This window comes from Triticum aestivum, chromosome 7A (genome assembly GCF_018294505.1).
Source record: "Triticum aestivum cultivar Chinese Spring chromosome 7A, IWGSC CS RefSeq v2.1, whole genome shotgun sequence".
Classification (NCBI taxonomy): Eukaryota; Viridiplantae; Streptophyta; class Magnoliopsida; order Poales; family Poaceae; genus Triticum; species Triticum aestivum.
In genome coordinates this window covers 25,840,645-25,855,273 of record NC_057812.1, presented here as the reverse complement: position 1 = coordinate 25,855,273, position 14,629 = coordinate 25,840,645, and the positions used below count along the sequence as shown (strand labels likewise).

The window sequence follows — 14,629 nt, the reverse complement described above, 5'->3', positions numbered from 1 at the left end:
AGAGAGGGGGGGTATGAATGAATTATAACTAAATGTCTTTTACATTTACTCACAGATTGTTTTACAAATTTTGTGACATGATTTTCTCTTTGTTTCTGTCAACAATGTTTCAGTATAAAGATTGATCAAACTGTTTTCTAGTGATAAATAAGGGACGTATCTCTCTACAATGCTTAGTCTATAACTCATTAAATTGTACTATCAAGAAAAAGATTAGAGGGATTAATGTGAAAAATAAATAATGCATTGTTACAATTTTTTTATTTTTTTACAATAATTAATGATTTCCATGAATAGGTTCATCATAATTTTAATAACGATAGCTATGTTACACACACACACGCACACCCATGTGTGTACACCCTTTTTTAGAAACTGTGTGAGATTAGCAAACTTATTATCATTCTATGTATATGTGTGTATTCATTTTAGTTAAAAAACAAGTTAATAAATAAAAAAATTGACATACGTCCCTTCAAACATGAGTTTCACAACACGTGCATGGCACGTGCCTGTTACTAGTAGAATATAGGGACAGGATGGAACCCAGACTCCCCACCCTGTGAAATTTGCAAAAAGAACCTCATATGAGTACTAAATAGCTGTAATGTTTTGATCACAACAGTCAACATGTGCTGCCCCAGTCTGGAAAGAACACGACTACTATGTGGCTTCGAGGTTCCGGTGACTCGGGGTGTGCCTTGACTGTCAACATGTTTCAAGGTGTACAGTATTTCTTGCCAAGCTATTTGTTCTTTTAAATGCACCATTGATTTTTATGCTAGGAGTATCATCTGAACTGAATGTGTAATTTCTGTCAAGTATGTGCTGCTCACTTTGTCTCCAAACAATTGAAAAGATCTTAGTGTAGAAGACTTCGCACCAGTATGAGACCACACAAGATTAGATTTATGCATAAACTTCGCATCAGTATGATACCACACAAGATTTTATCCAGTATTTTTTTCAGCTACCCATTCTTTCGCATTTTGATTTAAATGATTCTAAAGCTCAACACCAAATATCAGCAGGAGCGTGTGCAACATCAATAAGTTGCCACTGGCTGCTAGGAAGGCAGTATTTCGTTGGAGTCATTTGGTTGTTCAAAAAACTTAAATTCCAAAAGGAAACACAGGGGCTCCTACAAGCTTTCACCTTCATCCGACACATATAAATATTGTACAGATAGTGACATGGAATTTCCAAGATGATATACAAAATGAAACATATATTCCAAAGCAAGTGCACATTCTGAAGAAGGAATGTTCAGGGAGGTGATTTAACAAGTTACAACTTATTTGATGTGATGGAAGAGTCTAAACAAGATTGTAAAAAATCTGAACCACAAATGAGAAGAAAACATCGTCGGGTGTATGAAACACTCATGTCAAATTAACAAAGATCATCAACAACTACCATTGCTGTAGTTGACCCGACACTTGGAGCAATACTTTCCATTGACTCCATCGTGGATCGGAGGGAGTAACATTTTCCACTCCTGTCAGCACATGTTAGAAGTGTTAATGAATCTGATCAGTATTGTGCGTTCAAGCAGAATCTCACTCTTTGTTCCAACAATCACTTGATTGTCAGTACTTGAAAGGGTAGATAAAATTACTTCGTACGAATGTATACTCATAATTGCTAGAATATGCAGTCTAAGAAAAATAAAGCATTCTATCATTTATTTAGCCGTGCCCCGATACAGAGAGATAGTGGCGAGTTTTCCGCTGGTGGTCGGAGCATAGTACGCCTGGCGAGCTTGTTCCGTCGACGTTGCAGCGCAGCCCACGGCCAGGTCCGCTGCCGGACCGCCGACGTGCTATCCAAACTAGGGATAGTACATCTTGGAGCTAACTAATGGGGCCATTATAACTATTCTGTGCTAACATGGGGTCTCTTTGCAAAATTTCAATGCTGTGGCGTTCGGCTTCCATCATGTCCTTATATTCTTTATCTAACGGCTGTGCTGAGTGCGGTGCAGCCGAGCACCCAATCGGCTCGAGTACAGAATACTTTCCCTCAATGGAGGCAGCCCATTTACTGGTCTTTCATTGGAGCCACAGGGTCCTGAGCTGCCTCTCACAAAGTGGCCTGTACGGTGCACGTACTAGGCCGTCGCTAGTAAAATTCAATACACTCCGCCAAGTGGTCTGGAAGGCAACCACGTCCACCGCACCCAATTAGATTCTAACGTCTCAAGAAAGAGCGTGAGTGTGGAGAAGTGCATGAATGAACCTGGATACATATGAACCCACTTTGAAAAACACATTTCTAAATTCTAAAAAAATCTGAAAAAAATTGAGTGTGCTGAAACACTACTCATTTATCTTTTGACAAAGTGCTAATAACATGGGTTGTTCAAAAGATTATTAGGGCATGTACAATGGTTGATAAGACAGTCTTATCTTAAGTCTTGCATGTAATTTAGAGATGACAAAAAAGTACGTCTACAATGAGTTATATCTTAGCCTTATCTTCAATAACTAGCAATTCCTTAAAACATGGTGAGACAAATTGTGCTAAGAGATCATCTCTTGTCTTATCTTAAATAAAAGAAGACAAGCCTTTTCTTACAAGTTCTCTCTTCTCCACCTCATCATTTATCCTACGTGGCACTCCTAAGATAGCACCATTGTACATGCCCTTAGATATGATTAAAGACCATCTCCGTCCATTAGTTGTGAGCGACACCTCATGCGTTGAGAGTCGAGACCATGAGAGCCCGTTGAGACCGTTGTTGAATTGGTTGGAGGCCGGCCGGCTACATGGATGACGATCCACGCATGTACGGCTGGCTGCCAGTATGAGTTAATTGTAGAGAGTACGTGCCGTATATTTCGTTGAATCAATTGTGTATGAGTGCAGTGCAGTGCAGCAAGGCGAGCTGCACGCCTCACACGCTAAGCTGGCTAGAGTACGTGGCTCGGCTGCTACACACAGGCTAGGGCTATAGGGCTGATGGTAGAAGCGGCCGGGACTTGTCTTCTCAGAAAATTAAGAGCTCCGCCCAGCTCGGTAGCTATGGAGTAATGGAAGCTCACATGCCTGGCAATGGAGACAGCCCCACTTGCCTGCCATTGGAGGCACAGGCACCAGACCTGCCTCTCGCCAAGTGGCCTCATCAACTATGCTGTACTGTTTAGTTGTTTATACGTATTACTACCATTTAAAGAAGAAGATGCCGTGGTATTGTTGTTCCTGCAAGCATGGTCACGGCTCCACTTGTCCTATGCCGATTTAATGCGATGCAGAATCGATTGCATGTAGGGTCATGTGGAACCAGCAGAATTGATTGAGCATGCAATGCAATGCAAAGCATGTGACGAGCGCTTGCTAGGGCAGCTGGCCTGGGCCTGCGGCTTTCTTTATATGGATATATATTGAGGTGTCATTTACTACAGCTCTGTTGGCATGTCGAGGAACAAGGACGCAATGCTGGCCGAGCACGTAGGGTGTGAAGGCGATCAAGGAAGCCCTCTCCACTTGCACGCCTGTAGCCCTGTATGTCCCTCTGGTGACGCGGGACTGGCTACTACTCCCTCGGTCCTAAAATAAGTGTCTCAAACTTAATACTCTCTCCATTCTAAAATATAATGCGCTCGCGCTTTTCGAGGTTCAACTTTAACCATAAATTTAACCAACGAGACCAACAATTTAAGTGTCTGAAGGTTAATACAATTTTATATTAATGTTAGTACAAACTTGAGAGACTTATTTTGGGATGAGGTATGGTTGCCTTCGTTTTACTGCGACGTCAAGTTGGTAGGTAGGTCGATGGTACTTGTTGGTTGGCCGGTTTGCCAGGTTAATGCAAAGACACCGTCTTCGTATACTTTTAGGGTTTGAGGGCTTTGGGCTTTAGGGCTTAGTGTAATAGTGTTTATAGTTTAGGTTAAGGTTTAGGGTTTAAGCTTTAGTTTTTGAAACTTACTAAAAATTTCATCTTTCTCATCAAGTTTTAGTAGTTGAAACTTGCCCCGCCGCCCGATTTGCGTTGCGATCCATAGATTTACTGGATTCCGCACGGGGGGCACATCAAATTTTAAGTTCAAGGAAATCCCAACACAGCTCATGTAGCACCCATCAAGCCGACGAAACGCACCCCTGTACGAGCATCCTGGCAACGCATCCGGGCCATGCTCGGACCCTCCGGACTCCAACCCGGATGTCCGGCTAGGACACTAGGAACTTCATCACCAAAGTCGGCCAATCCGGACTCCAGCCCGAATCATCCGTCCATCAGCCGAACAAAATGACCACTTCTCTGGACGTCCTGACATCCCCATACATCACGAATCAAACGGATCATCCGGATACCTACCCAGATCATGTGGCCAATGCCCGAGTAGTCCGGGTAGCTGCCCAGACGATCCGGCTTAGCCTGCGAGCAGCTCGGCCCAAGTGGCCATGTACACCTCTCTTCGTCCCCAAATTCAATTATACCACAGAAACGTCTGATTCATCTCAAACGTATTTTGTTTACTGTTTCATGCTATTATATTATAACTTTTGCATACTTTTTTATAGTATTTTATATTATTTTTTGGATTAACCTATTAATTTAGTGCCTAGCGGTAGTTGATGTCTTCCGCATATTTTTGACTTTTTAGAAAATCAATATCTATTGAGGCCAAAATATCCTAAAAAATTAAGGTGATATTTTCGGGCAAAAAATGTTCCAGAAAGCACTGGAGGGAAGCGAGAGGATCATGTGGGTCCCCAACACGCCCTCGTGGTGCGCCAGCCCAGGGCTTAGAGCGCACCCCATGGCCACTTAGGGCCGACAAGCACCACCTTACCGCCATTCTTCTGCCTATAAATTCCAGAATTTCCTAAATCCTCGGTACCAATTTTCTATGATTTTTTCCACTGCTGCAAATTACTGTTATGAGAAGATACAATCTGAAGGCCTGTTTCGGCACTCCACGGATGGCGAATATACCGCTGAAGGCTTTTTCATCAACCTTGCTGCCTCCATGACCATTTTGCACCCTGTTTTTTGTACTTGCTTCACACAAAATTGTCAATTTTGACACTTCGAAAATGAAAATGATTTTTTTATAAAACACTTGAAACTCTATTTGGCAACATTGTATGTAAGTGCAAGATGCACCTTTGTGTCCAACTTGGGCACATTATCATAAACTATGCGCTAGATATGACCATTACCTTGGTCATTTGACTTGAAATCCAAGAGTGTTCATACATGATAGCCCTTCTGAAGGATTTTTCTTCTTCAAATTTATGATATTGGAAGTTTGATATTTTTCCTTGGAACTAGTACACACAAAAGGACTCCATGCAAAAGGATTACATCTTTTGAGCTTGTATTGTTTTTATTTCTTTTTTAAAACAGGGTCAAGATGGCCGGCATGGCTATTTATGGCAAGGGCTTGAATTTCTAAATAAATGTAAATGGTTCTTCTATATAATGACTACTAGTGTACCTAAAAATATTTTTTGCTAATTTTTACGACAGAGCTATAAGACATTTGGAGTTCAAATTTGAATTACTTTCAAGAAAATTTCATAAAATAATTTAAATGTGAGAAAGTAGCTATAAATCTAGATAATCCATGAAACTCGGGAATTGTGCATAGAATATGGTTTACTTACTGAGAAAATTGGAGTGGTGCCATTTTGCACCTTGTTTTTTGTACTTGCTTCACAAAAAATACCCATTTTTTACACTAATAAAATGAAAAATGGGGTTTTCATACAAAAAAGTTGAAAACTCATTTGGCAACATTGTTTCTAAGTGCAAGATGCACCTTTGTGTGTAATTTGGGCACATTATCATAAACTATGCACTGAATATGATCATCACCTTGGTCTTTTGACTTGAAAGCCATGAATGTTCTCACATGATAGCCTGTCTTGTGAAGGAATTTATTTAAAAAAACATTCATATTAAAACATTGGTATTTTTGCTCTCTTAACTAGGTCACATAACATGACTCCATGCGAAAGGATTGCATTTTTTTTGAACTTGTAGTCTTTTTTACTTTTATTTGTTTCCAAAGCGGAGTCAAAATGGCAGCATGGCTATTCATGGCAAGGGGTTGAATCTCTAAAAACTCTAAGGGTTCTTCCATATAATGACTATTTGTTTACACAAAAATATTTTTTGCTAATTCTTAGGATAGAGCTATCACACACTTGCAGTTAAAATTTTAATTACTTTCATGAAATCAATATAAAGTCATTTAAATGTGCAAAAATCGCTAGGAATGTAGAAAATCTACAAAACTTGGGAATTTGACAAAAAATGGTCTACTTTATGTGAATATCGGAGTGGTGCCATTTTGCACCCTATTTTTGTACCCGCTTCACAAACATATCGATTTTTTACACTTAGAAAATGGAGGTTATTTTTTGTACAAAAAGGTTGGAACCTAAGTGCCCAGTTTAGGCACATTGTCATAAACTATGCAATAAATATGATCACTCCCTTCGTCATTTGAGACCATATTTTGGCATGGCAGAAAGTGTAATTAATATGGCCTAAATTGTCAAAGATCTCAACATGAAAATTATTTATCTCGTGAAAATGAAAAACTTTAATTTTTGGATCAACTTTATCATAAACTTTATCTCGTGAAAATGTAAAATGTAAAATGTAAAATATCAAAAACTTTATCCAAATGTCATGAACTTTAATTTTTGGATCAACTTTATCTCGTGAAAATGTAAAATGTATGCAATTTCGACAGCCAAGACAGTGCAGCGCAGTGAACACCCTCTTTTGCCGAGTGTAGCACTTGGGAAAGATACCCTTTTGCTGAGTGTAGCACTCGGGAAAGATTTTTTTTTTTGTGTTCCACTGTTTTGCTGAGTGTTTTGTCCATGACACTCGGCAAAGCACATGTTTACCGAGTTTCGCTTGTTTGACGAGTATTTTTTCAATGACACTCGGCAAGACCTGTTTGCCGGGTCCCTGGCGCAATACATTCGGCAAAGACGCCGTAACAGAACCTAGCTACAACGGGTCGGCCCAGCTAAAGTCTCACTCCCTTCCTCTGTGTGATTCGCCGGCAACTTTCCGCAATGACCAGCAAATTACCCTAATCATGTGCCTGGCAACCACTAGAATGCTACATGTTCCAGGATCAGAACCAAACAGACCCTGACGGCGATGTGGTGAGGTGACAGCCTACCAGACTGAATGTACTCATCGTAGGCCTCTAATTCTCATTATGTGTAACTGTCGTGCTCATTGTTGCGCGCTGACCGGTCTACTTGCAGAGCCACTTTCCCTGGTTTCTTTGTCGAAGATAGCTTGATCCTGTAATTTTCGAAATCCTGCCGGCCGGATCAGAAGAACCAAAAGAATTGCCACAGAAAATCATCATATAATCGATTTGGGGATACATCATACATATATACTACTACTACTACTAATCTAGATCGACATATCACATGCAGTGGCGGTGGCGACGAGGTCAGGCAACGCATACAACTCTTGTAGCGGCGGCGGCGGCGGTGGCGGCGAAGAAGTCGACGGGCTGGCAGGAGACCTGGACGTCGTACTGGCGGGAGTAGGCCAGCCCGACCTTGAACCGGACGTGGGCGAGCACCAGCACGGTCATCGGAGGCGCGCGCCCGCAGCACCCCAATTCCTTGCAGTCGAAGAGGACCGACGCGCGGAGGCTGCGCGAGCTCGCCGGCGGCTGCTGGAGCGGCATGGCCTGGTGGACGTCCGTCTTCAGCCACGCGGCCGCCGCGTGGCTCGCGCTGTAGAGCTGAAGCCTGGCCGTGACGGAGCTGTACTCCACCCCGGCGCGGCGGCTCGGGTTGGCCGCGTGGAGGGTGAAGTTCAGCGCCACCAACGACGCTCCCTCGACACTGCTGCTGGAGGCGCCGGTGACGGAGAAGGCGATGCGCGCGGGGCTGAGGACCACGGTGGTCAGCACGGCCACGGCGCTCACGGCGAGGGTCACGGTGGTGGCCGCCAGGATGTACTTCTTCGGGCTCCACACGGGGCCTGCACTCTTGAACTGCCCACTGCCGCTGGTCACCATGGCCGGCGAAAATGCTCTCCTACCTCTTTTTGAGAGAAGGCTTGCTACCGCACTCTGCTACTCCTGCGTAGCTTTGAAGCTCTCGGTCCAGTTGCCTGCCGCTGTATATATCTGCATGCATGACTTCTTTTAGTTTCTGCGGTCCGACTTTTCCACACTCGACTGAAAATTCAAAGGACACGCGTCAGTGGTACAATACAAATACACAACGTTGCAAGTTTTGAAAATGTGAAACTAGTGTATACCAACCGAAGAGAGAGAAACAGAGTGATCCAAAAAGATATACAGATGAAGAAACAAAACATGAGAAGAATATTGTTTTCTTGAAAACAAAAAAAAGATAATTAATTAAATCAGCGGCACACTTTGCAAATGTCAAACAAGTTTTTTTTTAAAAAAATTCAATGTCAAACGAGTTTGGTAGTGTATATCAGGGTGCTGGGGACAAACAAAAATAGATTGAACCTTTAGGCAGCAATGTACATATAAATGAATTAAAAAATCTGTGAACTTTCAAAACTATAGCCACATAAAATTATCGAAAGATCTATGCTCCACAAATAATAAATGTATACCAAATAACGAACATAGGCTAAACGGGTAATCAAAGCGCGCAAATGGGAACTAGCCGGACCTGGAGTATGGGGCTCCCAAGCTCATATGCTCCCTAATAAACAGTAAATCACTAAATAATAATAATAATAATAATAAAACTGAATTCTGTGTGCTTGCATATCAAAGTGGTAACAGGTACGTGTCCGTCCGCCCGCTCGGCTCCACCCAAAGTCATTGCAGCGCATTCATGCCAATTAGTCAGCCAAAGCGGACAGGATTGGACGATACCGGCCAGAGCGACGTGAACGGCCGAAGAGCGGCGCTGCTTCAATGGGGACGCACAGACCAAGAAGCATACTCATATCAAAATGGCGTCACTCTGCATGCCCCGGATATTTAAGCAAGGCGTTGACGTTGAAAAAAGCACCTCTCATCTCCTCTCTGCACCCACCCGCCTTGGTCCTCCCCTCTCTGTACCACCATCATTGCACCCACCCACCCCTTTCCTTGTTCCGTTGGTGTGCTTGTCGTTGGAGGAGGGAGTGCGGAGTAGTATCTCCGTCGGATCATCTGCAATTCGATCAGTATTAATTACAGTGGATCCATTTGGATTAGACGACTTTCGTGGTCTTCGAAGTTTCTATAGACCCTTTTTTTTAATATTTTCTTCTACGGGACGACAATCTGCTTGTAGATCGGGGTCGCGGGCCTTTCCTGATCTGCATCGATGACTTCCCGGTCATAGCTTCTTCAAGATCCTGAATTTAAACAAGTTTGCTCCAATGAGGCGGAGGCCCAGAGGCGGCGTCAAGCTATGCTCACGGCACGCCACCAGTGGATGCAGGAAGAAGAAGACTTTGTCATCCCTAATTTTTTTAATACAATGCTATGTTTTTGTAAAGGTGTGTTTGTAAAGACTTGTGATGCTTAATATTTCACCTTTGACCCTTTCGCGAAAAATAAATAAATAACAAACATACGCCAAACGGGGCATCAAGTTAAATTTCAAAAGACAATAGTGGACTAAACGTATAAATCAATACTAGGCTCTCTTTTTGACTTACACTCTCGTGGCTGCATTTCCAAGGGCATCATACTTGCATTTGAAATAATCATCATACATCATCACTCCCTCACGAATATGTTGGAGCTGACCTGTTTGTTTGTGTCAGTGCGTTGGACCGTGATTTTTGTTCGTTTACAGTTAAACTAATGGATGCAGACAGATAAAATGGGTCGCCGCATTGGAGTTAGCCCAAGGAACTTGCTGGTAGTGTATTCTACTTGTAAGTTTCTATAAATAGGTACCGGAAGTGGATCTCTCTATCATCCACGAACACAAAGGTCCATCTCTAGCTCATTAGCCAGTACACGATTCCCCGACCAAAAATAAGTAAATCCAGATCGGATGCCCGAGCAGGGGAGCAAGGCGCCGAGCTGGTGGAGGAGGTTCCGGTGGCTATACGCGGCGCGGTGCACGGTGGCGTGCGTGGTCACCCTGGTGGCCGTGGCAGTGATCGTTCGGGCAGTGGTGGTGATGCTCCGCCCCGAGAAGCTCCAGCTGAAGCTCGCCGGCGGCCGCGTGGCTGTCGACTACATCCCGTCACTGCCGCCACCGCGCAACGTCGTGGTCTTCAGGGTCCTCCTCAGGGCCAACAACCCCGGCGGGCGCGCCACCATTGTTTACGCCAACGTCACCGTCCGGCTCACGGACGCGTCGGCGGGACCTGCTGCGACGATCACCGAGTTCGACCTGCCGCAGCGCATCGACGTGGCGCAGCGTATGGCGCACGAGGCGACCGCGGTGGCCGAGCTGGAGCCGGGGGAGGACCTGCCGATGAGGTACGTGCGCACGCTCTATGAGGGGCGCGGCGTGGCCGGCGCGGAGATGGAGCTGAGCGGGGTCTTGTCCACCCACACGGCGATGGCCACCACCAGCGTCCTCACCACGTACTACTGCTGGCCGGTGACCATCGCCGTCGTCGCAGGCGACTCCGCCGCCGACGTGCCCTGCTTCGACAAGCTGGACGCACCGGCCCATGTGTGATCAATCAAGCGGGCGGGCAAGGCTACAGATCGACCTAGCTAGCTTGGTACCTACTGTACCTATCTGTAAACTGTATTGTAGTAAGCTCGAGTTATTTGCGTCGATGCCTGCCATGCCGAGTTATTTGCGTTGAATTAACTCTAGCTGCAGTGCAGCAGCGTGACTACGAACATATATTTACCTGCCTGCCGAGTCTCTCGTTGTGACATTTACTACTCTTTGTTGCAGTGAACACCAGCTATTGGTGTAATAAGTTGCAATCGGGTATAATCTAATGTTTAGCATGACTGATGGGATTGATGTATCATGGGTCCCACGAGTGATAAAAAACACTTAAATATTGGCAAAATAATTGTTCACCCAAAAATTATGAATTTTCCTGTGGATACATTGTTAAGCAGTACTACACCAATTATGGTTTTGTGAATGATTGATGTTTACTTAAAAAATTGTGAAATTATGTGGCATCCGGACAAAGGCTGAATAAACACCAAAATTAAACAAAACCAATTGCATGTCCAAAAAACACACTTTTTGTGGATGCTTGTTAAGGTTTAACTAATATACTTTTGACAAAATACAAATATTACTTAAAAATCTGCCAAAAACAATATTTGACGTTTTGTAATGATATTTATAGATGGATTTGACCTCAGATATTGTAGCACAATTATGTAGGCATTGGCATTTCATGTATAATAGGTGAATTACTTGCACGATGGGTTTAGGGTCTATGCTATACGAAATTGCATAGGAGCACTCGGCGACGCTGCCCACCGGAATCCTGCCCACCCACTTGTCTCGGGATCTGCAATCACTATATTAGCCACACCGTATTCTCATTTGCTTTTGGCTCGTATCTGTCCTAAAGTCCACGCGTTTCTGTTCCCACAGTGTCTGCTTCTTCTATTCGACAGCACGAGCTCAACTCAACTAACACCCGCCAACCACCTAACTCAGTTAAATGCACTGATGCTACTAGTCCTCCAACGGTCCCCTCCTCTCTTCTACCCAAGGGTCTTCTTCCTCCTTACACCATATGTCTTCTACATTCTGGCACACACAACTATAGGAGACCCCCTCCTTACACCATTTTAGCTCAATCTCGCACACACAACTACAGAGCCCCTCCACTTCGTGTTTTCTCAAGATGGTTCTCACCACCATGTCAAGCTCCAGCGCTCCAGTGGCACTAGATGAACAACCTCGGCTTGCACTCATGGTTTGCCCGTTCTGTGGCAATGGAATGGTTCAATGATGGGTCTTTCACAGCTCCACTTGTTCGCTGTGTTCCAAGCTAGCGTGGAACAAAGCCAAGAGGAACTCCGAGCTTGCCGCGTCTTGCACTGCCACGGTCAGCGACACCATGTCCGCCCTGCACGTCGACACCAAGCCATGCGTTCCGGCGGCCAGTGAAAACGTGTGGGAAGAAAAAACCAAGAAGAAGACTATGAAATCCATTACCACCAAATCGAAGTAGCCGTCCCAGGCCGAGTTTGCCGCATCCTACGAGGTCGCAACTAGCGACACCGCATCCCCTGGCTTCTAGCACCATGTCCTGTGTTCCCACACCAGGTTCCAGTAGCTCTCTCTCTCACCTTGCAGCAGCAGCCACGAGTTCCAGGGAACGGCTAGCAAGAGAGGTCGGGCATCTGTCCCTCTCTCCCTCTTCCCCCGGTTAGTTTTTTTAACGAGGCCACTGTTCTTCCCAGCAGCTAGTCGTTCCCAAAGAACGGGCTATGATCCAGAAATACACCTCGCTCCAATAGAGAAGAATCACCAGGTCCAGTCTCACCGATGTATACTCGTTGGAGTTTTATCCTTTGTATGGACCTGCAGAAGCAGGCTGCCATGGCCAACATCTGGTCCGCGAGTCCTCTTTACGTCACAAGCACGAGGTACTTGCAGCCGTCAACCGTGGTGGTGCCCGTCCGTTTTGGCGGAAGTCCAGCCGCAGCTCGCCAGGATACCTAGGTGCCATGGCCGCAGCGGCTCACGGTTTATTATTTGCAGACATCTCCAACCTTTACTGTTGTGTCCCACTAGCCAATTAAATGTGGATGCACAGGTATGCACTGTGCCCATGTACTCTTTGGCGGTGTATTCGCATATGGGAAATGATTAGAGCAAAACATGCATGCATCTCCAGATAGCATTGCGCGGCCTGGATTACAGGGAGGTGCGCCTCCGTGTGCTCCTAGTTCGCGTCCCTATACGAAATTGCATAGGAGCACTCGGCGACGCTATATCTGTATATAGTTGTATGAATAACTTGGAATCTTTTATATCTAAATAGCTAGCCTTCACTATAGGAATTCTCTCGCTTCTCCTTAAGCCACATCACCCAAATTAATTTAGCCATTGGATATCAGTCAATAATATGCGTCCGATCTACACATTGAGAGCTGCTGCATCAACCACACGCAGTAAGCCAGTAACTGGCGCATGCATGCAAGTGCATGTAGTAACTGCTGTCTACGAGTGTTTTAATCAAGAAAAACATTGACGCATGCATGCAGCTTATAGCCTATGAATGACAAGTGAGGCATGCATGCATATTTTATTTTATTTTCCTCTAATTTTAAACTTATACATAGAGATTTGGTAGAATACTGATAAAAAGTTATCTTACTACACGAGAAATTTTTGATTCATAAAAAATCCCGCCGCAACGCGTGGGGCATTGTCTAGTATTGGTCAATGGATGAAGCCAGTCTAATGGTACAAAGGTCATGAATCCAAGCACTATTGGTTGTATGATATCATCTTCACTCCATCAGATTCTGCCACATGTACTATCTGGAAGATCCTATGGTTGAGCCAGCAGAATGAACAAACCTAAAGAATGTACTTTATGGTTCGCAATGCACAAATGCACAAACTTGAAAACACAAGCACTTCTTCTTTGGTCTCGAATATTCCATAAATTAAATCCAAACTTTTTCTTCCAAATGAATTGCCATTTCTTTTTTAGTTCATGATTTACAATTCACAAAGATCACGTATAATGGGCCTTCTCATTTCTTGTAGAATCTTCCATACTTTAGTGCCCCAATTATTTTGTCTTCTAAAAGAATTTTCATTCACTTTTACTTTACGATTTTGTATTCAAGACTATGAAAGATGTTCATAAGTTTCATTTGTCTTTAAAGATGCAATACTATCTACTTAGATACTTAAGACAATTTTGTTGGATATATTAAGATGAGTTGTGTGTAGTATTGTATCATACAACCTTTGTATATGTTGTATCTACAATATGATTTTCAATGGGATGAACTACGATAATTAAATCTACATCTGCATCATGCATATATAATTCAAACTGGTATTTTTACCTATTATGATGTGGTGTGTCAATATTCATTAATACTTTTGGTTATCTAAGATCCTATGTAGAATGCATGCGTACCTTACTCTAGTAGCCTAAAATGCATCCACACAAAATTTCCCAATTTTTTATGAAACATTATTCTTCTATAATATTTAAGGATATTCTGAGTTTGGTCAATTATGGAGCACACATGTCAGAAATTATTTCAACTACGCGAAGCGCTAAATTTGACCTCTTGGCAACTGGTTGCACCAAATAGTCTGTGTTCTCTATAACAAACACCATGTATAAGTAATATGTGCAAAAAACAACCCCCAAAGGTGATGGTCTGTGCATTCCATCCTCCCGAGGTAGGTCAATTCTTTTGGCGGATTTGATTTAATTCATTAGAGAAATGACATAACTTTGTCATTTTCTCGGTACATGCCCGTGGTATGTGAGGTTTTTCATTAATGTCATACTTAATATTGGTAACTCAAACAAAGGAGCATGATAATTTAGCTGAGAGAGAATAGTACCACATAGCAGGATCTATATAGTATGAAACATGCACATGGAAAACATTATTTCCGTAGCTTTAGTGGTCTTGTACCTCCACATGCATAGGCAATGAGTATGTATGAAAGTCACCGGATTATTTTAAATTATTCTTACTAAACATTGCTCCAC

At 43.6% G+C, this 14,629-nt stretch overlaps 1 protein-coding gene across 1 annotated transcript; it reads left to right on the top strand.

The window, feature by feature from the left end:
* Positions 1-9,892: 9,892 nt before the first annotated feature.
* On the top strand, positions 9,893-10,981 carry LOC123150614 (uncharacterized). Its single transcript, XM_044570455.1, has one exon. It carries the CDS (start codon positions 9,988-9,990, stop codon positions 10,624-10,626), a length of 639 nt encoding a protein of 212 aa, XP_044426390.1. The 5' UTR covers positions 9,893-9,987; the 3' UTR covers positions 10,627-10,981.
* The last annotated feature ends 3,648 nt before the right edge of the window (positions 10,982-14,629 follow it).

Coding starts and splice junctions, on each gene's coding strand:
- LOC123150614 (XM_044570455.1), top strand. CDS start 9,988: ATGCCCGAGCAGGGGAGCAAGGCGCCGAGCTGGTGGAGGAGGTTCCGG.